At 58.2% G+C, this 23220-nt stretch overlaps 7 protein-coding genes across 11 annotated transcripts; 4 read left to right on the top strand and 3 right to left on the bottom strand.

Moving 5' to 3' along the window:
- Positions 1-1584: 1584 nt before the first annotated feature.
- On the bottom strand, positions 1585-2969 carry smim10l3 (small integral membrane protein 10 like 3). Its single transcript, XM_088436237.1, has 2 exons — positions 2521-2969; positions 1585-1994 (listed from the first exon to the last, which is right to left on the bottom strand). Exons 1-2 carry the CDS (start codon positions 2698-2700, stop codon positions 1974-1976), a joined length of 201 nt encoding a protein of 66 aa, XP_088292363.1. The 5' UTR covers positions 2701-2969; the 3' UTR covers positions 1585-1973.
- A 468-nt stretch (positions 2970-3437) lies between these two features.
- Positions 3438-6885, top strand: LOC148411236 (ras-related C3 botulinum toxin substrate 1-like). Of its 2 annotated transcripts, XM_088436232.1 has the most exons (6): positions 3456-3904; positions 5275-5346; positions 5417-5534; positions 5625-5687; positions 5771-5930; positions 6021-6885. In XM_088436232.1, the coding sequence occupies exons 1-6, from the start codon at positions 3870-3872 to the stop codon at positions 6149-6151; spliced, it is 579 nt and encodes a 192-aa protein (XP_088292358.1). In that variant the 5' UTR covers positions 3456-3869; the 3' UTR covers positions 6152-6885. The 2 variants fall into 2 exon arrangements, with proteins under 2 accessions (XP_088292357.1, XP_088292358.1); XM_088436231.1 differs by having other exon boundaries at positions 3438-3904; positions 5417-5687.
- On the bottom strand, positions 6786-10037 carry LOC148411235 (winged helix repair factor 1-like). 3 transcript variants are annotated; one of them, XM_088436228.1, is made up of 7 exons: positions 8597-10037; positions 8330-8384; positions 8101-8243; positions 7803-7999; positions 7627-7724; positions 7404-7551; positions 6786-7223 (listed from the first exon to the last, which is right to left on the bottom strand). In XM_088436228.1, the coding sequence occupies exons 1-7, from the start codon at positions 8642-8644 to the stop codon at positions 7175-7177; spliced, it is 738 nt and encodes a 245-aa protein (XP_088292354.1). In that variant the 5' UTR covers positions 8645-10037; the 3' UTR covers positions 6786-7174. The 3 variants fall into 3 exon arrangements, with proteins under 3 accessions (XP_088292354.1, XP_088292352.1, XP_088292353.1); XM_088436226.1 differs by having other exon boundaries at positions 7803-8038; positions 8597-9702; XM_088436227.1 differs by having other exon boundaries at positions 7803-8038; positions 8330-8425; positions 8597-9625.
- On the top strand, positions 8551-11480 carry dxo (decapping exoribonuclease). 2 transcript variants are annotated; one of them, XM_088436216.1, is made up of 7 exons: positions 8551-9151; positions 9467-9885; positions 10215-10459; positions 10533-10752; positions 10819-10954; positions 11028-11122; positions 11264-11480. In XM_088436216.1, exons 2-7 carry the CDS (start codon positions 9473-9475, stop codon positions 11370-11372), a joined length of 1218 nt encoding a protein of 405 aa, XP_088292342.1. In that variant the 5' UTR covers positions 8551-9151; positions 9467-9472; the 3' UTR covers positions 11373-11480. The 2 variants fall into 2 exon arrangements, with proteins under 2 accessions (XP_088292342.1, XP_088292343.1); XM_088436217.1 differs by lacking the exon at positions 8551-9151 and having other exon boundaries at positions 9467-9590; positions 9668-9885.
- Positions 11481-11555: 75 nt separating this feature from the next.
- Positions 11556-14930, bottom strand: slc25a17l (solute carrier family 25 member 17-like). Its single transcript, XM_088436223.1, has 9 exons — positions 14654-14930; positions 14497-14557; positions 13876-13942; positions 13657-13811; positions 13443-13559; positions 13219-13364; positions 12936-13031; positions 12773-12849; positions 11556-12198 (listed from the first exon to the last, which is right to left on the bottom strand). The coding sequence occupies exons 1-9, from the start codon at positions 14726-14728 to the stop codon at positions 12051-12053; spliced, it is 942 nt and encodes a 313-aa protein (XP_088292349.1). The 5' UTR covers positions 14729-14930; the 3' UTR covers positions 11556-12050.
- On the top strand, positions 14749-18104 carry anks4b (ankyrin repeat and sterile alpha motif domain containing 4B). The gene is given in 3 exon segments (XM_088436215.1): positions 14749-15635; positions 16726-17521; positions 17523-18104. Coding segments are annotated over 3 exon segments (1257 nt in total). The 5' UTR covers positions 14749-15474; the 3' UTR covers positions 17823-18104.
- Positions 18105-18359: 255 nt separating this feature from the next.
- LOC148411231 (kelch-like protein 24) lies at positions 18360-22924 on the top strand. Its single transcript, XM_088438020.1, has 12 exons — positions 18360-18459; positions 18710-19024; positions 19836-19970; positions 20032-20223; positions 20321-20464; positions 20554-20740; positions 20856-21002; positions 21110-21238; positions 21316-21492; positions 21562-21708; positions 22268-22433; positions 22512-22924. Exons 2-12 carry the CDS (start codon positions 18731-18733, stop codon positions 22651-22653), a joined length of 1860 nt encoding a protein of 619 aa, XP_088294146.1. The 5' UTR covers positions 18360-18459; positions 18710-18730; the 3' UTR covers positions 22654-22924.
- Positions 22925-23220: the final 296 nt, after the last annotated feature.

The following is a 23220-nucleotide window of genomic DNA, read 5'->3' as shown; positions in this document are numbered from 1 at the left end:
CACGCGTTAGCTGAATTCTCATTGGCTAAAAACACGACGCTAATAATATGACGCGAAAAGAAGAGAATATGGAGAATACATTTAGATTTGAAATATATATATTTAGTAAAAATACATTTAAAGTGATATTGACTTTTGTTATAGTGATTAAAATGATTGTAGTTTATTCTAGTTATGATATGTCAGGTTATATTAGGCCAGCAGAGGAGGCCTTGCTGGCCCTGGCGATTGCGCGACGTCCCTTTCGCCGGCGAGGCTAGACTCCGGCCAAACACGCCGGAAGCAGGGGGAGTTGCTTTCAAAGTAAACGCCGAGTCCACGCGAAAGCAAACGCGTACCCTAAGCCCTCCTTTTTCCTCGGGGGGAGGGGGATGGGGGGCCGAGGGAGCCCGCTCCGTCGCTAAGAGAAAGGTGGTCGCCATGGCAACATGGCGCGGCTTCGACAACGCTGCGGATACACGGCGACGTTTTGCAGCCCGGGGCGACCGCGATTACAACTAAAGTTGGATAGGATTCTTTTCCGAAGCGGGGCGCTCGCTCGCGAACGGGGCCGCGCAATCTTTTGGCGCTCGGGATTCAAGTCGACCCCGCCCCCCAGCTGGCACAATCCACGTTTAAAGACTGAGGTTGGGCCGCGACGCTTTGCTTTCCGTCCACTGGAGCCGAGCACAGCCCCAAAGAAAGAAAAAGCTCGCTCAAACGCAACCTTGACGCAAAATGCGTGCAAGGGCGTCATAACTCCAATTTTTCTCCATTATTTTAATCGATATCATTTACCGATTTTATTTGTATTCGTTTGGCAACCGTACGTCAAACATTCAAAGCATTTCGAACGCGAAATATAAACAAAGTCGGCCTTCGCGCTTGGCTGACTAGGCACAAGTGTTGCTGCCCCCGTGTGGACACTTTTATTAACTGGCTAATTAAAACGTGTATTTCTTGCTTTGGTTCCTTCCTTCATTAATTGAGAAAAAAATAAAATAAATAAAATACATATACATATATATATATATATATATATATATATATATATATATATATATATATATATATATATATATGAATACATACATACATATACACACACACACACACACACACGCAATGAAACAAAGTGAGAGTTTAGGACAGGGGTCAGCAACCTTTTTGAAAGCGAGAGCTACGTCTTCGGTACCGGGTAATACGAAGGGCTACCATTGAGTCCAGACACCGATCATGTTGCCGATTTTTCACAATAATGAAGTAACAGCATGTAAGGCAAGTGTAATATGTCATGTAAATGTAATACATGTGTAATAGAATTCATAGAAAATCACCAATGTTCTATCTCTTGTAAACTACTTGCAGAACAGGCCCGCGGGCTACTCGTGTGATCTTTTGGGGCTACCTAAGATCCCTGCTTTAGGAGCTTTGCGACTTTACACTTCTTGTTTTTGAGCCCTTAACGAAGTTTTTTGGGGAGGTCGGGGGGGGGGGGGGGGGGTGGCTCACATGACACTTAAATCGGCAAAAACGAAAGTGCGGCGAGTTTGGAGGCAATGTTGTCAAAAGGTGATTTGGTGGAAAGGCCAAAGGCCGGGCTGCTCGGTTTGACCAATTTATTGCTTTGGCAAACGCATCCATCGCCTGCTCATACAAGCGACGCAATCAGAAAAGCGTTGGGCGTCTTGTTTTGCCGGAAGCGGCGGGGCAGGTGGCGGGCGGCAAAGGTCGGCTCCTCCATCCGGCCTGAGGGAGGCGGAGAGCGGACGCGGGGCTTCTCTCTGCCCGTCCGCGCGGCTTCTCTCTGCCCGTCCGCGCGGCTTCTCTCGCCCGTCCGCGCGGCTTCTCTTTGCCCGTCCGCGCGGCTTCTTTCTGCCCGTCCGCGGTCTTTGGGTGAGTCAAAAGGAGAGCGCGTGGGCAAACTCTCGTCGGGAGCAGCGTGCAGACGCGGCTAGGGTTAGGCTCCTCGAGGCCGCCGCGTCCCGGCGGAGTCAGTGGATCTCGATGTGAACCTGGCAATGCAAAAAAAGTCAACGTCTGCCGGGCCCGCTCCGTCGCGTCCTCCGCGCAAAAAAACGGATAGGCGACGGGCCCGTTTCCTTCACCGCCGTGTCCGTTTTGTCAGAAGTGAATGGCGTCCCGCCCAAACCCGCGAGACTTGGGTGGAAAGGTCGGCGCGCTACGATTTAGCGGGATTGCGTCGCACTTAAGAATTGCGGCTACCTAATGGAAGAGCGACTCTCCGCATTGCAAAAGAGATTGCGAAACGGCCGTTTGCGACTCAAGCAACACAAATGACCTATTTTAATAAAAGCATGTGAGCATGCGGGCACCGCGGTAACCGCAGACGCACAACCTTTGTCCTTCCGATCAGGCAATGCCGGCATTTTTCTCATTTGGATTGCGCCGTTCGTTTGTTGAGTTAAAATGGAGCCGTTGTTTGCCGTTATCTGCCCCCCCCCCCCCCCCCCCCCCCCCCCAACCCCCTAACCCTAACCCTAACCCCCCCCCCGTTCCCATGTTGCCCACTGGACGTACCTGAAGTCTGACGTTGAACATCATGGAGGCGACAAGGTAGATGTAGGGGAACCGGATCCGCAGCCGCCAGGCCAGATCGAAGAAGATGAGCAAAGTCCTGGTCAGGCCTTTGGAGAAGACCCCGTAGGTGCGCCCCGCGGTGCCCGAGAAACGGAGCACCAAGTGAGACAGCCCAGTCATGGAGGAAGTCGGCCTCCGATCCGACCCGGCCCGGCCCGGCCCGTGTCGGGGCCTCACTCGGCGGCGGCGGCGGCGGCGGCTCGGGAGCGACGGCTCATGTCTCGGGAGCGACGGCTCATGTCTCGGAAAGGTCGCTCGGACTGGCTGCGTGGGCAGCGGGCGCCAGTGCTATCCTCCGCCCCAAAAGTTCGGCTCGCCCGACGTTGCGTTTCCTCCTCCTTACGGGCTTATTGTTATCATTCCGGGGGACTGCTAATGCTCGCGCACACGGAAGTGCTGAATTTTAACCCCGGGGCGAGACTGTCAGGCGGAGACGAAAGGCTCTCATTCCGGCTCATCTCGTTGCCTCTTGACCACTTTTTGAAACAAAAAGTCCTTTTAGATTTTCGAAACGTCTTTTCGATCAGATTTCATCTTCGACTTGTTGCCGTCAAGATAGGGCCCGACTGAATCTAAGGAGGACGTGAGCATTGGGGCGGTTTCTTGAAATACAACGTGTTCCTCACAAGGGCCCGCTTCATATTTTGACCTCCGCCAGTGAAAGTTGCCGTCGGGTGTTTTGCGTGAACTGGTCGCACTCAAAACACTCACGCCTCGTCGTCACTTCCTGAACTAGAAAATGAGCCTGCGAGACACCGATACGGGTATAAACGATTGACCGGAACTGGTACAAGCTCGTGCGTCAGGTTGTTACGCGTAAAATCGTCCGCCCGTCATTTTTCTTCCTTCCCTTAACGCACACCGAGCAGAAACGTACGCTTTTGTTCCAATCATTCAAATGCGATTCATAAATACGAGTCATGCAGATTTGATCTCATTTGGTGACGTCTGTTTAGGAGGCAGCGAGTCGTGGGGGGAACGCCCCAGTAGCCCGGATGCGCCATCCGGTGGCTGCCTTGTTTTTTTTTTTTTTTTTCCTTCTTCCTTGTGAGGGGTGGTGGCCGCTGTTTGCCTCGGCGAGCTTCCCGTTCGGCAGCATGGGAATGTGAGCGAGGGAATCTCCCGAAAGCAAGCGGCGTCAAAGTGCTCCCCGAGTTGCCTTTTGCGTCTCTTCGGATCCCTCCTGCCACCGCGAGCCGAGCTTGTCGGGAGCTTTTTTCGCGGACAAAGGCGATACTTTGCGAGTTGACGTCGGCTAGCTCCCGGGGCTAACCTTAGCATCGGCGGCGATGCAGGCCATCAAGTGTGTGGTCGTCGGGGACGGGTGAGTGAGCGGCCCTCCGAACTTTTGCTTTCGCGGACTCGGTTTGTTTTCGCTCGGGGGCGCGCGTTCCACAAGAAACGTTCAAAGCGACCGACCAACTCGTCTGCGCGAGTTAAAAAGTGAATCCGGCGGGCGCTCGCGTTTGGATCATGCGATGGCTCGGTCGAATGTGCCCGGCCGCGATTTGCACACTGAAGTCCAAAGTTTGTCTTTTTTTGCGAGGTTTGGCGGCCGTCCTGTGTTTGCATTCCTTTCCCTTCGGGCTCCAAACGGGCGCGTGCGCGCGCGCTCGGGAGATGTGTTTGGGCGCGTGGGAGGAGCGCACGCGCATAACTTTGTTGTTCTGGGTGTGGTGCTGCTGCTGCTGCTGCTGCTGCTGGATGCCACAGCGGCAGAGTCATGCCTGCGTGCGTGCCTGCGTGCGTGCGTTTTGACACACCATCCACCTCAGTCAAAGGTTGGACATTTTGTATGTTAAGAAGCTCCTGACCCAGGTCAGGAGCTAGGCTGGCTTGTCCCATTTCGTGACCTACAGTTGGTTTGCTTCCATTTGCCTTTCCTCCCATAGGGAGTAGAAGCCAACTGTTACAGGTTCAAACCGGTACCGTTATTAACCAATACGTTAGCGAAAGCCAAACTATCCACGTGAAAAAACAAGAAAAATCTATATTTTAAAGGCAGGCGCTTTCCCGTTTAGGACGACACGACGGACACCTAATGTGCAGTCAAGCGAGGTCCAGGGCTCCGTGGGGATATTTTAAAGGTGCCCCTGCGCGTATAATCACTTGTGACACGTCGGTGACTTCAATGGTGATGAAACGCGTGCTTTGACGGTACCTACACTTTTAACGGGGAAGCGGGATATCTCCTCGAGCGAAGCCCCACCTCCTTCAGTGACATCGTCCGAACGCGGCGCCGGAGCCCGTTTCAGTCCCGAGAAGGGAGGAGCCAATAACGGCCGTTTTACCGGCATGGAAATCCAAAAGACGGCAAACGCCGGCTCCTCCCGTCGGACGGGAAATCGGGATTCACGAGAAGCGTCCCCGCAGACGTCGCTTGTCCGGCCGCGCGCCAGCAAACGCGCGTTTGGACATTTTGCGCCGTAAAGCGTCAAACGAGATCAAAAACCGAACGGGGACGCGATTTGCCGGTCGCGAGAGGAAGCCGAATTGCGATGGCAAGCCCAATTACTCGAAGACATGAGCCGATGGAGAAAATCTGCTCCGCCCTTCAAGCGCCGAAGCGTTTCCCGAGCGGCAAACGGCGGCAAGCGGACGCAAACGGGACTTTGCCGCCCCCCGTTCCCCCTTCCGAGCGCGTCGCTTTTGGATGTTTCGGTGACGGCCGGCTTTTCCGCCCGCGCCCTCCAGGGCCGTGGGTAAGACCTGCCTGCTCATCAGCTACACCACCAACGCCTTCCCCGGGGAGTACATCCCCACCGTGTGAGTATCCCCCGCCGGCGGCTTTCGGGAGAGCCCGGCAAAACGGCCGACCGAGGTCCCTCCCCTCCAGCTTCGACAACTACTCGGCCAACGTGATGGTGGACGGCAAGCCGGTCAACCTGGGCCTGTGGGACACGGCGGGGCAGGAGGACTACGACCGACTGCGCCCGCTCTCCTACCCGCAGACGGTAGCCGGCGCCTCGCCTCGCCTCGCCTCGCCGCGCCGCGCCGCCGTTTCGGCGCCCGTACTTAGCCGCGGTTTCTCCCCCGCCCGCCAGGACGTCTTCCTCATCTGCTTTTCGCTGGTGAGCCCGGCCTCCTTTGAAAACGTCCGCGCCAAGGTGAGTCCGGGCCGGCCGCCCAAACGCCCAAACCAAACCGCGCAAAGCGGGGCGGTTACGGGGGAGCCGTCCATTTGTCGCAGTGGTACCCCGAGGTGAGACACCATTGTCCCAACACGCCCATCATCCTGGTGGGCACCAAGCTGGATCTGCGCGACGACAAAGAGACCATGGAGAAACTGAAGGAGAAGAAACTGGCTCCCATCACGTACCCGCAAGGCCTGGCCATGGCCAAGGAGATCGGTGAGCGCCGGACGCCGCGGCAAAAAAAGCCTTTTCCCCGAAGCCGGCGCAAAGGTGTAAGGCCGGGCCAAACGCGCGTTCCGCTCCCAGGTTCCGTCAAGTACCTGGAGTGCTCGGCCCTGACCCAGCGCGGACTGAAGACGGTGTTCGACGAGGCCATCCGCGCCGTCCTCTGCCCGCCGCCCGCCAAGAAGAAGAACAAGAAGTGCAGCCTGCTGTAAGGGGCGGGCGGAGACCCCGTCGCGCCCCGCCTTTTGGCTCGGAATAGCGACGGAACCTCGTGCTGAGGCCTTACGTTAGATCCGCTTTTGTTTACGGTCTGGGTTCTCCCGCTGCCAAATCCGTACCGCCGTCGCTCTGCGCGGCCGTTGTTATTTTACGCGAGCGTTGGGCGCCCCGGACGGGCTCCAAAGCGCGCCGCGATCTTTTGTTTTAGAAACGTCGGTGGCGAGGAGCAACCTTGGGCATTTCTCAGCAGGCTTTTTTGTTTGTTTGTTCCTTAACGGATGGCGTTACCGCTGGCCGAGTCAATCGCTCCCGTGAGCGTCTGTGCCTGTCGGCGAAAACAGCGCGCGGGCGGGCGGGCGGGCGGCAGTGTGTACGCCGTCCTCTCGGGTATAATCTCGCCTTTTGTATCTCGCGCTCCACTCGCTGTATTCTTGGACTAACACTATCAATCTGCCTTCTTTTTGGGGGGGGGGGAGCTAGCTCTGCCTTGAGCTCCTCCCCCTTCGAGCTCCCCCCCCTTCGAGCTCCTCCCCCTGCCGCTCTCCGCGCCTACCCAAACGCGCTTGCCTCGCTACGAAAATGTATTTAAGCTACGAGTACAAGGGGTCAAAGAACACATTGCCCAGCTGTTGTTGTTTTGTATTCAGACATCAAGCCGCGCCTTGGGACACAACGCTATTGTCACTTTTTGTTTTTGAACAAGCCAATAAATTCCCATCAAACCGAAGCCCGTGGCGTCATCCGCTTTTGGCGTGGCCGGCAATTTTCTTTGAGGAATATCTACGTACGCACCAGTTGACCTCTTGCGCCGTCTTCAACCTTTTTGGAAAAACTGTCGGCTCTTTGCGAATGCCACTTTGCTGCAAATATAAGCCATTTCATCCGACTCGGTGTTAATGCGCCGACGGGCTCTTTTTGAGGCTTTCGGCCCCTTCCCTAAACCCATAGGGTTTGACGTTCCCATTGGCCCCTGGCGACGCCTTGGAGAAGGACGCGCCCCCGAGACGGGCATCTGGTCATCGGGAGGCAACGAGTCGCAGGAGGGTCCCCGAAGTCGTGGGGATGCTGGGGAAAGGAAAAGCGCTCTTTTAATGGGACGCGCGCGCCGTAAATCCACTCCATCAACATGACGCCGTGAAGCCAAATGGCAAAGGGCATTTTTCATTGTATTATTTTGCCAATTCTTTGCATCTGAATCTCCGTTCGGCCGAGAGAAGCGCGAAATACGGGCCGGGCCGGGCCTACCTGTCCAGCAGCTGGGCGCCCACCAAATCGTGGATGTGGTACTTGATGTGGAACGGGACTCGCGGGCCGGCGCGCCGCCCCTCCAGCTCGGCCCGCAAGGCTTCTCCGTACCTGGACTTCTTCACCATGGCCAGCACGCCTTTGCGACCTGGCGGGCGAGCGGAGGACGGCCGTCGGTAAGGCGCTTCTCGCGGTGCCGCCGCGCGTCCCGACGCCCGCCCACCTCGCACAAAGTACTTGGTGAATCTGCCGGAGTTGGGAATGGAGAGCCACCAGCTGCCCGCGTCCCTCACCGTCAGCACCCCGGCCTTCACCAGCTGCCTGCCGGGCGCACCTTAGTTTCGGCGTCGCCGCGTTCAAGGATTTGGCGGCGCGGCGCGGCCTTTCCTTTCCACGTACGTGACTTCGGCATCCGTGAAGAGAAACTCCCCGATCATCCGGTCTTTGTCGAAACTTAGATCGGCGCCGGCCGACAGGACTTTGTCCAAGAACTTGTCCACGGCGCCCCGGGTCCGGCGGCCCTCTTCCCCGGCCGACACTTTGGCCTTGTAGTCGGAGGTGAAAACCAGGCCGAAGGCGTCGGCGTCGAAGCCCAGCTGGAACATGAGAATCTCCCCGTCCTGGCGCAGCTTATCCTGCGCGCCTTCGAGTCGGGCTTTGGCGCTTTCAAAGCGGGGCGGAGCCGGGCTCGACTTACCACTTGTTTGTCCACCAGAGTCTTGTCATGGTGAATGCTGTACAGTTGGTGCTTGAGAACGATTTGAGGCAGGGCGTCGTTGAAAAGCCTTCGGGGGAACAGCGTCATCAGGTACTCCAGGCTAGAGCGGACATCCGTCGGACCTTCGGGGGCGGAAACCGCCGGGTCGGGTCTTTATTTGAAATAACAAAACAAAGAAGCGGCTGGCCTCCGAGGCAGTGGCACACACCTTGTTCGTCGCTCTCGACGCCGAACTTCTCGGCAGCGGTTCTTCTTTTCTTCACCTTGAAAACGTCGGAAATCAGAGCTCGTTTTCTGTTCATTTCTGGAACGAGGGCCGAAAGATGCGCTTTCTGTTTGGAACTTCAACTTGGTCGTAGCTGTTCTCGAAATGACGCTTATCGTTACCGGCGTTCAAAATACGACGAAAATGTCGTGACTCGTTTTAAACGTAGGCGGTCGTTTAGCAAATGGCGGGATGTATTTTTGAGCTTACCTTACTCGGTAGGGTTTGTTTTTTTTTTCCTCCTAGGGAAAACGACATCCAGGCATCATTTCGGTCGAACGACGTGTCGATCGCGTTAGTTGGAATGCTAATTGTATCCGCGACTGCTGCCGGTTCTTCTTCGGTGGGAGAGAAAGGGGGACCGCTTGGGAACAGCGCCCTCTCTGGTTAAAGTCGCCACTACTTGTGTTTTCTTTTTCTTCTTTATCTGCTGTCAATACAACTTCGATTGCGACGCCGCCCCCTACGGTTGAAAGTGGTTTCTGCGTGGCAAGTGTTTATTTTTGTCAGATTTTGACGCAACTTTTGACCAGGATTGAGGGTTTATCGTCCAGGCTAGGTTCCGAAACCGACAAGTATTTTCAGCGCAGCTGGAAGCGGCCGGGAACGGCGCCGTTTAGCTCACATACTTCACCTGGCCAGCTAGCTCGCTCGCTAGCTTTTTGTTTTCATCCTCTTTGCCTACGTCGCCCCTGCTGCCCCGCTACGAAAGGAGAACTTTAATCACGAGCGTCACCAATTGTAGGAGCGGGACTCCTCTCTGAGGTAAGTGGCGTTAAAACAACAAGGGCGACGTTCTGTTGCTGCCACGAAGAGGCACGCGGCCATTGTAAAGTCTTGTCATCGGCGTGTAATGCTGGATTGGATTTCCACGCGCGTGCGCGAACGATGAATTTCTCGCCTTCGGGCTTAGATATGACATTTATCCAGCCGTTCGAGACTCCCCGCTGAGATAAGGGGCTCGTGTGTGTGTTTCCAACCTATCTGCCGGTCGCGCGGTTGAAGAAGTTGGGAAAAACAAACACGCAAGCGTTTGGTGAGAGCGTCCCTTCGGACCGGCGTCTTGTTTCTTCTCGTCAGGCAAGAATGAAGCCGCACGGCCGGCGCGATCCCGGCTTCCAGCACCAGCGGCAAACGTGCAAGAGACCGAGAGAGGACGACGAAGACGGGGACGGGGACTGGGACGGGGACGCGGTCCAGAAACGTCTGAAGCCGCCGGGCGCTTGCGCTCTGAGCGCCAGAAGGGAGCTTTACGAAAGGGACTTCCCCCTGTACAAGCAGCCCGTGGAGGTGGGTTGCTTTTCGCTGGACTCGGAGCGCAGGTTCTTCAACGACGGCAGGCAGATGAGGTACTACGCCCAACCTGACGAAAGGCCGCATTTTGACCTGAGGGACGGCTATAGCCGGCGTTACGTAAGGAGGGACGAAAGCGCGAAGGAAAAGCTGGATCACGTCCTCAGATGGATCCTGGCCAACAGGAGCAAGGTGACGCCTTCGTCGTAAGTAGAAGCGGGGCCCTCCGACCGCTGAGCAGACGCTGGTTTGGGGAAAGCCATTTTTCAAAGGGGGCACGCGGCGTACAGTCGCCACCGTTTAAGGCAACGTCGACAACGAAAGGCGTGGCGGTTTCACGCTTGAATTCCACGTCCGCCGAGTATTAAGACGCACGCGGCTCGGCCTTTCAGTCCGCTGGCTCGAAGCTACGGTGAACTTTGCGTATGTCAATATGAGGGTTTTCGCTCATGTTCTTTATCCTCCGCGAAGAACTAAGGATGAGTGGGGACATGCGAAGGAACAGTAGAGCAGTGTGCCTCTTCCGCCCCACCAGAGGGAGCGGCGCGAGGCCCCCCCTGGACGTGGACTTTGTGACCTGGCGGGGGCATTTGACCAAACTTCTGACCACGCCCTACGAGACGCGGGAGGGCTGGCTGCTGGCCGTCAGCAGGTTCAAGGGGACCCTGTACGTCAGCGAGGTGGAAACGGACGCCGCTCGCCGCGAGCGCGAGAATCGCACCGAGAGGCACCGGGAGATGATGTACTGGGGCTACAAGTTTGAGCAGTATGTCTGCGCAGGTAGGGAGCCGCGTCGCGCCCGCTTTTTGTGCCGCGCCCTCACCCCCCCCCCCCCCAAAAAAAAAAAAAAAAGACAAGGTGGACAGCTCCCCCGATCGGAGCGGCGTGGTCAACACCAACGAGGCCTTCTGCACCGTGGTCCGGACCCGTCTCTCCGATCACAGGCTGCTGTTTTCGGGCGAGGTGGACTGCCGGGACAAAGACCCCGACGCCCCGCCTCCTCCCGCCTGCTACGTGGAGCTCAAGACGTCGGCCGAGATCCGCACCCCCAGGCAGCGGAGCAACTTTCACAGGTGAGCGTCCGAGAGGCGGAGGAAAGTCCGAGATGCGGCCCGGTCCCAAAGCGGTTGGCCCGGCAGGTTCAAGCTGCTCAAGTGGTGGGCGCAGTCCTTCCTCCCCGGAGTCCCCCGCGTGGTGGCCGGCTTCCGCGACCAAGACGGCGTGGTGGTCTCCGTGGAGTCCTTTCGCGTCTCCGAGATGCCGCGGCTCGTCAAGGTACGTTTGGCGGGCGGGCGGGCGGGGGGCCAGGCCGGCGGCCGCATCCAGGCGTCTCCGTCTTTCGGAGCAGGCCGAGGACTGGTGCTGGAGGCCCACCGTCTGCATGAACTTCTGCAGCGACTTCCTGTCGTTTGTCCAACGCGCGGCCACGCGAGACGACCCCGGGTGAGTTCCCGGCACGTTCGGCGCCGAGGGGTTTTGGCTCCGAGGGGTTTTGGCTCCGAGGGCTTTTGGCTCCGAGGGGTTTTGGCTCCGAGGGGTTTTGGCCCGGGGCCGCGCGACTCAAAGGCGCGCTCCGTCTTCCAGCGTGGTCTACCTGTTCTGCTGGAACCCTCGCTGCGACGTCACCTACTCCGTCCACAGGGACTCCCCTTATTCTTTCCTGCCCGACTGGTACGTAAAGGAAATGAGCTGAGGGTTCTTGCCGGAGACGGCAAATCGCCACTCCACTTCCAAAGATCACCCAACGCTTTTTTTTGGAATAAAAATGATTCCAACTTCAAACTGCTCAGCTCCATCTTCTGCACTATTCTTCACATTCCCCCCAAACCCCCTTTTTTCTTTCATTTTTTTTGCGTGGGAAAAACCGAGACGCCGCTTCCTCGCGAGACGTAAACCTTCAGTCTCTGAATTTTCATTTATTAGCCCACCTATATTAGAAACGGTACAAACGGATTTTTCCGAAGACAACACACGGCGTACTTAATTAGCAGGTGAAACGGCTTCAGGGAAGAAGTTGTTTTCATGTAAACGCTGTGACGCGGCGGCCGGCCGTCCGCCCGCGCAGGTTCGGCACGGCGCGTCAAGAGGTAAGGCGGGCAGGACATTGAACGCTTCGGGAAAGCGAGTTCCCGCCCGCTTTGGTCATTTCTTTCCCCTTTGGTCATTTGTTTGGAGTCGCGCACGCTTGTCACTGGATTAAAAGCCGCCAGTCTCATTAATATCGGCGGTCGTCCCCGATCGGAAAGCGTTTTCTACGGGAGCCCGTTCGCCGTTTAGTTATTAACCGAAGCGAGTTTCCGGCGGTCCCGAGCGCGGACGGAGCGTCCGGCGTACCCCGTTCCCGTGGCGTCTCGGAGGGAAGGCGGGGAACTCAGGGCTTGAGTTTGCGGCGCAGGCCCATCATCTTGAAGGTGGCGGCGGCGATCTTCTCGTACACCACGAACATGAGGGCGGCCGTCAGCACCGTCTGGAGCAGCTTGGCCTCCAGGCCTTTGTACAGCCCCGGGACGCCGCGCTTCCTGTCGCAAATACGAGCCGGCGCCGTTAACCGAGGACCCGCGTCTCATCCGGACCTCGGACGCATACGTTCGGGGGCGCCCCGCCGCAGATTGCCCTGACCTCTTGCCGCAAAAGGTGTCCCGCGTGTATTTTTTGACCGTGTGTAGCAGAGGGGCCGTTGGCGGCCCGCCATCCGCATTTGACGAAGGAAAAAGGTTAGATGCCGTTGAAGGTGTGCCTCATCACCTTTCACGACGTGGCGCTTTTTTTTTAAATGATGACATTATCCAGACGAAGGACTTGCATTACTGATGTCCACGGCGTTGAATGGCCCTTCCGTGTGAAGGGCGCCTTCAGACATCCCGAAGCGGTTGGCGGCCAATCGCGGGGCGCGCGGAGACGAAGAAGCATTCGCGCGTCCGATCGCACCTAACCGAGGCGGGCGCGCGTGAAAGAGGCTCGCCGACACCCTTTCTCCATTCTTTTTCGGTGGAGTTATTGAGCTCGGCGGATTTGCGCGCCAAACGGGACGGCGTCCGTTTTGCGTTCCGCCTCCCTTTTGGCAAAACGACGCGTCTCGAGAGCGACGCTTACCGAATTCGTTCCATCAGCAAGGAGAAAATGTTTGCCAGGCTTCCCGCGGGGCCGCCGTCACCTTTGTACTGACCAAACTGAGAAGACAGTCGAGTCGAGGTTTGAAACCGGCGAGCAAAGCATTAAGGCGAGGCGAGGCCGACGCTCGCGGCGTTGCCCGTACCCTGAGTATGGCTTGCACCGTCTGCAGCGGATACGTGGCCGTCGTGGCCACGGCTTTGGCGACGGCTCCGATGAGGAAGATCTCGGCGGAGGATATCTGAGGAAGAGCGGCGCTTGGGTGGCGGTGAAATCAAAAGGCACGGCGCCGCATTTTGGGAACGGGAAGCCTTCCCAAGCCTTCCGTTCCTCGATGCCCCCTCCTGCGCGTCCGAGTCACGGGGGATTTTCCCAAAGGCCCGCGTTTCGGAAGCTTCCGGGTCGCGGCGTTTGGAGTTTGCGCTCACCTTCCTGCCTCCTTTCCCCGCCCGCCTCTTCATGGACTCGTACAACATGAACTGCACGGCCGGGTTTAAGACCAGGACGAGCGAGGGCAGCGTGCCGTTCCACAGCGCGGCCGCGCCCTCCTTGGCTATGATCTGGGAGAAGGCATCTGAAGTGGGAGAAAGCGTGAAAAAGCGTGGGAAAGCGTCAGGCCGCCCGCCGGTTCCGATCGCAAGGCGCCGCGCACCCAAAACGCCGGCGTAGTGCGTCTGCTGGAGGTCCCCGTTTCTGAACTTGGCCCCCTGGAGCTTCAGACGAGTGTTGACCACCCACATGGGCGTGGTCAGGATCACGTTCACCGCCCCTGCGCGGGCGACGGAAGCAAACGCTCGCAAGGACGCCGGCGGCGGATCGAAGGAAGGGCCGAAGGAAGGGCCCGGCAGGGGCGGACGGCGCCTCACCCGACGCCATGCCCACGAGCAGGTCCGCGGCCAGCCTGGAGCGCCGCGGCGCGCCGGCCGTCAGCCTCTTCAGTGTGTTGAAGGTGTAGAAGTAGACAAAGTTGGAGCAGCACAGGCTGGAGATGACCGGGAACCAGCCCCTGTACAGAGCCAGCCTGCGAGGCCGTGCCCGTCACCCGCCGGTCCGGCGTTCGCTCGCCGGCGCGCGAGGATACTCACGCGCCCTCCTCCTGCGCTATCTCCGCCAAGATCGCGGGGGTGGATTTGGACTTTCTGCTCTCGTCAACTAGAGAAAAAACACCCATCGAATCCCGGATCGGCAGCGGAGGCTAAATTGTCAAGGCGCCCCGTTCCTCGATGCCCCCTCCTGCGCGTCCGCGTTTGCCCAATTGCTCAGTGACCCGAGGCGTTTTTTTTTTTTTTTAACTTTCAGAAAGCAAGAAAACAAAGTCCAGCGTATTAAACAAACGGTCCAGGGGCAGAGTAATATTTCCTGCCAAAAAGAGCCATCTCAAAGAAATTTTCTGATGGAAACTTCTTGAACTCATGCTTACTTCGAGGCGATGCTATTTTGCTTGACAACTGCGTTCAAACGGGCACAGCAGTTGACCTTTTCAAGTGGATTGTTTGCGTGACGGGCAAACTTTTGACTTCGAATATTTGACAAAAGGGCCGGTCCGGTAGCGGCTAGATGCAGTGTTTTGAGAATCCACCTCACGAGAGGAAAAACAAAACAAAAGCACGTGCTTTGATTTCAAAGGAAAACGAACAAAATCACGACGTCGTGTTTTTGAAACGACTATTTCAATCCCAACCCCGGCCGGTCTAGGAGGAACTCACCCTGCAGGCGGCTCTTGGCGGTGTCCAAAGGGAAGAAGGCGCTCATCGCCGTCGCGCTAGCCTGAAAGGCCAACACGCCAGGTCAAAACAAAGCAAGAAAAAACATGGGGCGAGCGCGGGGCCGCGCGCGTCGGCCGCTACTCGCTTCCGTACTCACCACTGCACCTGCCACGGCATGCACCAGAGTCTCGTAAGACAGCAGGCCGACGGGCGCGCTTCCGTCGGCGGACATGTTGACGGGCTCTTCCCGGGGGCGGCACGCGCTTGGTCCGGCCGGCAGCAACTTCTGTTCGGTCGGAGCCCTTTGGCCGGCAGAGTAAATAGCAGTTACAAGTCAAACATTCACGCGGAGACGTCAAAAGAAGCAGGAAATAAAGGCGGCGGGAACGCCCCCATTCATTCGGCTTCCGCATTCCTTCTTCGTGGAAGGGAAATACTCGCGAGCGCCCCCCAAGGGGCGAACGCTCAAAGTTCACCACACTCATGCTCAAGTTGGACGGAGGGAAAGAATGTTCGATGATAACTTGCCGCTTGCCATGCTGCTTCTTCACAAATATTCAAATCCGTCTGCTTACGCCCGCCTCCAAACTTCAGCGCTTCAATCTTCTCTATGCGCTGGCAACAGAGCGAAATGCGCACCTAGCAGATCGCAAAGGCGTAACCTGCAAAAGTTTGCCATCGCCTGACTTGTATCAACTAAAAAAACCCCAAAGAATCCCCATGCCCTGTTAGCGGGCAAATTTGTCCAAAGACGCCAGCCAGTGATTCAAAGAATGTTTGCCAAAAACCCAACGACTGCTAATTGCCGCATAATGGGAGCTTGGCGCCAGCGCCTGAGAGGACAGCGGCGCGCTGGACTTTGCCACGGTTTTATGGCTCTGGGCGGCTGCCGCGCGGACGCCCCGCTCCGGCCGACTCGCTCCCAAAGCTACGCGCCCCTCGAGAAGGTGAAGGCTCTCCTTCTGGCGGAAGACGGCCATGTCTCGGTACCACAAGGCGGCCGTCGACGGCTACCTGGACCTTTTGAAGGAGGCCACCAGAAAGGACCTGAACTCTCCCGACGAAGATGGCATGACGCCCACCCTGCTGGCCGCTTTTCACGGACACGCGGATGCGCTCCAGCTCATATGCGGCCGAGGGTGAGAACTCCTTCGCCGCCGGGGTTCGAATCGACGGAGGTCATGGGGGCGCTCGCTCCATCGTTTGAACTTAGCGCGCTCATTCATAAGCTCGCCGGACTTCCGAGACGACCCCCTTTGCAAAGGCGATACCGGAGGTCGTTTTCGCAAAAGTTCCATTGGAATCGATGTCTGTTTCGTTCACGGGCAGAGCACGGAGAGTCGCCTTCAAAGCGGCTCGTCCCCTCGCGGCCCGAATTTGCTTCATTACTCCCGATACGAAGAACTATTTATTTCTTTATGGCTCTTTCGGGAGTCGGTGCGTTTGGAGAGCAAAGCGCAAAAAGACTGACCCGGCCCCACTGGCCGCGGCCACGTTGTCAGTGCAAGCGCCTTTCAAAAAAACGGCCGCGGGAGTCTCTTCCGCCTGCGGTCGTCCAACTAAAGGTAGAACGCCGTTGCGCTCGGGCGCCATCTTTCTGACGGGCCGGGCCGAAGGATCTCGCGAAACAAAAGGAGCTTTTACGCCCGCCGAAGCGCCCCCGTCCCCGGCCCTCATCGCCCACGTAAATCATTGACACGGTGCCGTTCGCGACACGCACGACCGTTGCCGCTCTAATGACTTTTATCGCTGGAACACCGAGGCGCACCCGGAGAGGACTTTACGTCTTAATGGCTCACCGATGACTCTTGTCGGCGTTTGATCTTCAAACCATTCTTTCGGCCCCGTCCGGCAATGACGTCGTGCCGTCCGAGGCTCATTGAATAAAATGTACATTTGTAGCCATATTGCCAGGCGTGTTGCGTTGGACATCCGTTCAAAATCTCACGTGTCCCGTCCAGTGTCTTTATGCGTTTGAGGGGCAGAAGACGTACGCTTCGCGATCACGACTCGCCGTTTGGTTTTGGTCAAATTTGGCACGTTCTTGATTCCCGGCGCAAGTTTAGCCATCAAACGACCTCCGAGCTGGAGGTGAGCGTCGTGTCAAGTAGCCGGCGCAATCCCCGAAGATACGGAGCCTGAAATGGGCTCCGATATCCTATTCCCGCTTTCAAACGTCCCCCGCTTCCGCCTGCCGGCCGTCTGACAAAAGGCGTTTGTGTGCGACAGGGGGGACCCCAACCGGAGCGACATCTGGGGGAACACGCCGCTGCACCACGCCGCCGCCAACGGCCACATGCACATCCTCAGCTTCCTGGTCAGCTTCGAGGCCAACCTGTTCGCGCTGGACAACGAGCTGCACACGGCCATGGACGTGGCGGCTTCGCGGGACCGCATGGAGTGCGTGCGCTTCCTGGACGCCGCCGCCTCCCGGCAGACCCAGCGCAATCCAAAGAGGGTGGCCAGGCTGAAGAAGGAGGCCGGCAAGGAGGCCGAGAAGCGGGTCAGACTTTGCGAGAAGGTCAAGCGCCGGCACCAGAGCAAGATGGACAAGATGCGCCGCGGGGCGGACGGCGCCGGCGGCCCGGCCGAGGCCGGCGACGCCCCGGCCCCGCCCGGCGCCGACGAGCGCTTCTCCGAGCTCGTGGCCTCGGACGAGTCGGGCTCGCTGACGGCCAGGGTGAAAGGCACGCTGCAGAAGAAGCTGGGCAAGAAAGAACGGGGCGCCCTGCAAAGGTCGGCGGCGGACGGCAACGTCGTCTTCCTCAAGCAGGAGGAGGCCGCCGCCGCCGCCGCCGCCGCGCCGGATGAGGATCCCGAGTTCCTGGGGGTGTTCGACGAACGGGGCGGGACCGCGGCGGAGGAAGGAGAGGATGAGCAAGTCCCGCGGTCCATCTTCAACAGGCCCGGCCTGGGGGGGCTCATTTTCATGAAGAGGGCGAGTCTGGAGACGGAGGAGGCCGCCGACGACCGCAACCTCGACTACCTGGTTCGGGAGGGAATCCCGGAGGGGGGGGGGGGACCCGTCGGCTCCGGAGGGCAACGGCGACGCCCGCGTCCCGTGGGAGCAGGACGACCTGGGCCTGGACGACGACGAGGAGGAAACGTCCGCGCTGGACACCTTCCTGTCGTGCGTCTCCCTGTCCGAGTTTGCCCCGGCCTTCGCCGGAGAGCACCTGGACCTGGAGGCGCTCATGCTCTGCTCCGACCAAGACCTGAAAAGCATCCGCATCCAGCTGGGGCCCCGCAAGAAGATCCTGGAAGCTGCCGCGCGCCGCAAGGATGCGCTGGAGAGGCCGGGCGCCGTGGCGGATAGCTGCCTGTGACCGCCTCCCTAAGAGATGACTCTTGCCGAGAAGGCCGGCCCCTGTTTTGGTTGGTTTGACAGAAGAAGAAGAAGAAAAAAAACAAAAAAACCCAAAACGATCATCTGTAGCTCTATTTTCCTGTCCGCTTTGACCGGGTCCATGTTTAAATCGGGGGGAGAGGGATAAAAGTGTCTCTTCATTCTCTGACGCAAACGTCCTCGTGTCGTCAACTGATCAATGCCCCTGGACAACCTTCATACCGGGGACAACCTTTTCCTTAATAAAAAGTTGAGAATCGTTCTTTGGCATCTGGGGGAGTGATTACTGGGGAACTGGAGTTTCCTGAGAGCCGTGTCCTGGACGAGGACGGCTCTCTTGAGCAACTAGAGTTCCCGGCGCAAACGTCAGGCAAGGGGGCAAGAGGCAAGACAATGAAATGCTCGATAATCTTCCATTGATCTTGCGTTTCCAAAACGGCTCCGTTGCTCTCCTGCGCTACGGCCGTTCGCCGGCGAGCGGCGGTAATGAGCCCGAGAAGCGGTTTGCTAACCTGCCTATAAAACAAGGAAGCGGCTCCACTGGCCTTTTCAGTTTACGTACCCGCGTCGAATCCCGAGCGTTTCTTCGCACTGTTGCTTCTCGATTATGCCTACAGGTAATTCCGCTCCGTCCTTCGCCGTGTTCGTTCGAATGGCGGGGGCGGGGGAGCGAATCGGCGAAAGCGGCAGCTCCGCCGCATCCCTAAGCCTGATTAGTGAGCGAGCTAATACCGAGGAGCCAGTCTCTCGGCTCGTCCAAACATGTCCCCGACGCGGAGGGGCGACACTGGGGCGCGCCGCGTCGAGCTCATCTTAAACGGTGCGCAAAGGGTCACGTTGCCCCCCCTCCTTGCCTTGCTCTCTTAGGCTTGCCCGCCAGCGACGGAAATGTCTGAGATCGCGGCAGCCAACTGTCTAAATGTCACCTTCCAGTCGGAGGGCTGCGAGGCCCCCGGCCCCTGCCCGGGCTCCGGCCCCGGCCCCGGCCCCGGCCCCGGCCCGGCGTCGGCGCTCTCCGAGGACCACCTGATTTTCGTGGAAGACCGCCACCCCAGCAAGGTGCTGCAGGGCCTCAACGCCCTGCGCCTGGACAACTCCTTCTGCGATGTCACGCTGTGCTGCGGGGGGCAGGAGTTCCCCTGTCACCGCATCGTGCTGGCGTCCTTCAGCTCCTACTTTCAGGTACGCCGCCCGTCCTTCCTTTGGCCGGAGTCTGGGTGCGAGGGCAGCCCGGATTTGCGTCTCCCGAGCCCGGCCGCTTTGTCCAGCCGCTCCGGAACGAGCGTAGAAGGACCGGTCTCTGCAGAGTGTCCCGGCTCATCCCCGGGCCTCGACATTTCGCATGGATTTTGACTCGACGGTATATATATTCCACCCCTTGACGCTAGAGAGGGATGGATGAAGCCTTGTCGAGCTTTGGAGGTCTCGAAACCTTATAAACTAGCTCCACTGGGGACGTCTGGTGGTCATTGACAGCAGCTGCAATCCTCCAAATGATTCCTTTAATTTGGGATTGTATCCACGTCGCCAATACAGTCGGTTTGACGTTTACGGACAAATGTACAAATATTACTCTCCGCTAAAACGCCTTCACTTTAACCCCAGAGTACATGTAACCCTGTCGGACAATCGAGAAGCAAAAACTGGGTCCTCCTTTCAGCAGTTGAAACGGCGGCAAATCATCGAATCGCGTGCGCGGTTCCCGGCGCGAAGCCTCCTACCTCGCGGAGGTATGGGCGAAGCATCCCTCGCTCCAGAGTCTCGGCGTCAAACGTCCCCTCTCCACTTGACGCCGCTCTGCCGCGGTCCAAACGTAGGCCGCCCGCGGCCGAAACCGAAACCGAAAGCAACAGCCACGGCACTAGTACCGTTCCCATACCGGCAGTTGGCCGTGTCTCCCCGTGGCGGGTCGTAAGGGTCCGTTTGCCGGCCGCCACATTTTACCCGGTCCGAAAGAACTGACTGGATGGCGCGCTGCCCCCCTCCCCACCAGGTCATGTTTACCACTGACCTGAAGGAGTCCAAACAGGAGCGGGTGGCCATCAACGGGGTGGAGCCGCAGATGGTCGGCATGCTGGTGAGCTACGCCTACACGTCCGAGGTCTACATTTCCAAAGCCAACGTCCAGGTGGGTTTTGGCGGCTCGCGCGGCAAGCGTCCCGCCCCCTCGACCGACCGGCCGCGTCCAGGCGCTGCTGGCGGCGGCCAACCTGCTGGACGTGATGGCCGTGCGAGAGGCGTGCTGCCACTTCATGGAGCATCAGATGGACGAGAGCAACTGCGTGGGCATCCACTGCTTCGCCGAGGCCCACTCTTGTAAGCTGCTGGAGAAACGGAGCATGGACTACATTCTGCAGAACTTCAGCGGCGTTTGCCAACAGGTGAGCGGCTCAAAGGAGCGCGCAAACGGTGGAAAATTTCCAATCTGCCGACGGGCGAGTGACGGCACTTGCGGGCACCTTTGGCTTCTTGTTGCAGGAGGAGTTCTCGAGTCTGTGCGTGGACAAACTGACCGAAATCCTGGCCAGCGACCACCTCAACGTGAGCCGAGAGGAGCTGGTGTTCGAGGCCGCCGCGCTGTGGCTGAACAAATGCCCGAGCCGCAAGCGGAGCTTCGACAAGGTCGGGCGGGGGAAGGAGGGAGGGCGCCCGCCCGGCTTGGATTTGCGCGCGATGGAAATTGAAACGCCGGAATGCCTTCCCCGCCGAAGGTCTTGGAGCACGTCCGCCTAGGTCTGATCAGCCCCTACTACCTCCACGATGTGGTGGAGTCTCTGGATGCGGTGAAGGAGAACCCGGGCTGCCGGAGGCTCGTCTCCGAGGCCAAAGACTACCTGCTGCTGAAGGACCGGCGGAGGGAGCTCTTCTGTTCCAGGGTACGGCCGCGCCGATCCACAGGTAAAGCTTTGCCCCGCCCCGCCCCGCCCCGCCCCGCCGAGGCGTTACCGGAGATGTTGCGCGTGGGAGGCGTTTCTTTCTCTTACCCCGTTGCCGTCTGTCTCCACGGCAACAGGCATGTCGGAAGTCATCCTAACGGTCGGCGGGGAGGACGACAAAGTGGTGCTTCGTAGCGTGGAGAGCTTCGACCCCGTCACCAATAAGTGGAGGGATCACGCCTGCCTGCCGTTTGCGGTCAGCAAACACGGGCTGGTGGTGTCAGGTGGGTCAACCCGAGGGATGGGCAAAGTCTCGCTTGGGCTTACGTGTCCGGGGAACCTGGGCGCGCCGGGTCGCTGAGGCGCCTCCTCCTCGTCCCCCCCCCCGCAGACTCCATTCTGTACTTGGCCGGCGGGGAGTTTCCCGACGGCTCGGCCAGCAGGGAGATGTGGCGCTACGACCCGTGCGCCGACAACTGGATGGAAATGGCTCCCATGAACACGGCGCGCTCGGAGCTCGGTGGGTCAGCCTTTCCTTTGCCGAGCGCCCGGCGGGCCCGGGCCAACGGCCGCGTCGGCCTTTGTTCCGGCCGGCAGGCCTGGTGATGCTGGACGGTTTCGCCTACGCCGTGGGCGGCTGGGAAGGGCACTTTCGTCTGGCGTCCGTGGAGCGCTACAACCCTCACGTCAACGCCTGGCAGTTTGCGGGCTCCCTCAAGATGGCCGTCACGAGTCCCGCCGTGGTGGCGCTGGACGGCCTTCTCTACGTTACCGGTAGGACGCGCGGCTCCCGAGCTCGCCGGGACGGTCCCGTTGACGGCGCGCTTGGCTCCCGTCCTGTAGGTGGGGCGGTTCTGGAGGACGGCGACGGCTCCGATGTCACGCAAGTGTACGACCCCAAAAGCGCCGCGTGGACGGTCGTGTCCCCCATGCAGATTCCCCGTTCCGGTTCGGCGGCCTGTACCCTGAAAGGAAAAATTTACGTCATAGGTACCCCGTTTCACTTGACTTTGGACGCCTTGGGGTCCTTTAACCCGGGCCTCCACGCCCGTCGTTATCCACTCGGGTGTTACGGGGACGCGAATTGCCCGGAAGCTATTTTCCGTCTGGTGTGGAAGGCTCCCCGCACCGAACAAGAACTCATTTTTGGCTAGATGTTCAAAGTGGCGTGACGCTGGAGTACGATTGCGAGCTGTGGAAAACCATGCCGACCAAGCGTTCGTTAATAAGGCGGATGTAAACGTGGGCTGCGCTTGTTAATTGCTCAACTTGTAAGCTGGGGGCGATGAAATGACGGTTCGTCCACCTCCAGCCAGTAACATCACACGCGCTCCCGTCGGGTTCGATCGCATCGCAATTACGCTGCGATGTATTACGCGGCAGTACTCTCAAGTGTACTCCTATATAAAGCGTAAGCGCCGCAAAGCTACATTTTGTCCGCGGAAAAAATTTGCTTGAGCGCGTAGAATGGCAATCCTGCAGTGTGTGTGTGCGTGTGTGCGTGTGTGTGTGTGTGTCCCTGTTTGTCCCCTTCTCCCTCCAACGTCAGGCGGGTGGCACGCCTCAAAGGAAAACACAGATAAGGTGGAGTGTTATGACCCCAAGACCAACCAGTGGACCATGTGCGCCCCCATGAAAGAACGGCGCTACCGGCCCGGCGTCGCCGTGGTGGACGGAAAGATTTACGTCTTGGGAGGAGAGGAAGGCTGGGACAGGTGAGGCCAAAGCGAAACCGCCGGCGACCGTCGCGGACGTCCGCCCCGCGCCCGGTCACCGCCCGCCCCCCCCCATAGATATCACGACACCATCGAGAGGTTCTGCGAGGAGAGTGACGCGTGGGAGATTGTCGGGGAGATGCCCACCAGTCGAAGCTGGCTCAGCTGCGTGTCGCTTCTGCTGAGAAGGGACGCTTTGTGCCACGCGGCAGCTAAGTGACGGCGGCCCAGAGGCGCCGCGTTCTCACAGCCGTATTTTTCTATCGTACTTTGCCGCTATATTTATTAGACATGTCTTACTGTGAGAATGATGTGCTGAAGTTGTTTGCCGTCAACAAAATGCTGCATGGGCCAAAGAATCCAACTGTGAATATTTTTGGTATGGTACCCATGCAAAAAAAAAAAAGTTAACTTTCATGCTGTATTTTTTTGTATTTTGTGACCGGAAATTTAATATGTGATTCTAATAAAAGGTTGAAGTCTCTATGAAACACCTGTCTGAAATCTTTCTATTCAAGGGTAAAAAAAGCAAAACTGTACTCGTCGCATAAGACGTAAATGCACGCCATGGTTAAATGTGATTTTTTTGTTTGTTTTTCCACTCTTCACAAATCAGCGACAAGCTCCGCTACGTGTAGTTTTTGTTAACTCGTGTAAGTCCGGTTGCGGAAAGATTTATAATTGGGGCCGCACTTGGCAAACGCGCCACGAAATCGTCTCGCCCCGCTCAACCAATCAGGAGCGCGGAGACGTCAAATCGATGACGTAAAATTCCTGCGACTACTTC

The sequence above is a fragment of the Hippichthys cyanospilos genome, chromosome 16, assembly GCF_059441005.1.
Source record: "Hippichthys cyanospilos isolate Australia breed blue-spotted pipefish chromosome 16, RoL_Hcya_1.0, whole genome shotgun sequence".
NCBI classification, from domain to species: Eukaryota; Metazoa; Chordata; class Actinopteri; order Syngnathiformes; family Syngnathidae; genus Hippichthys; species Hippichthys cyanospilos.
This window is presented reverse-complemented; position numbering and strand designations above follow the sequence as displayed.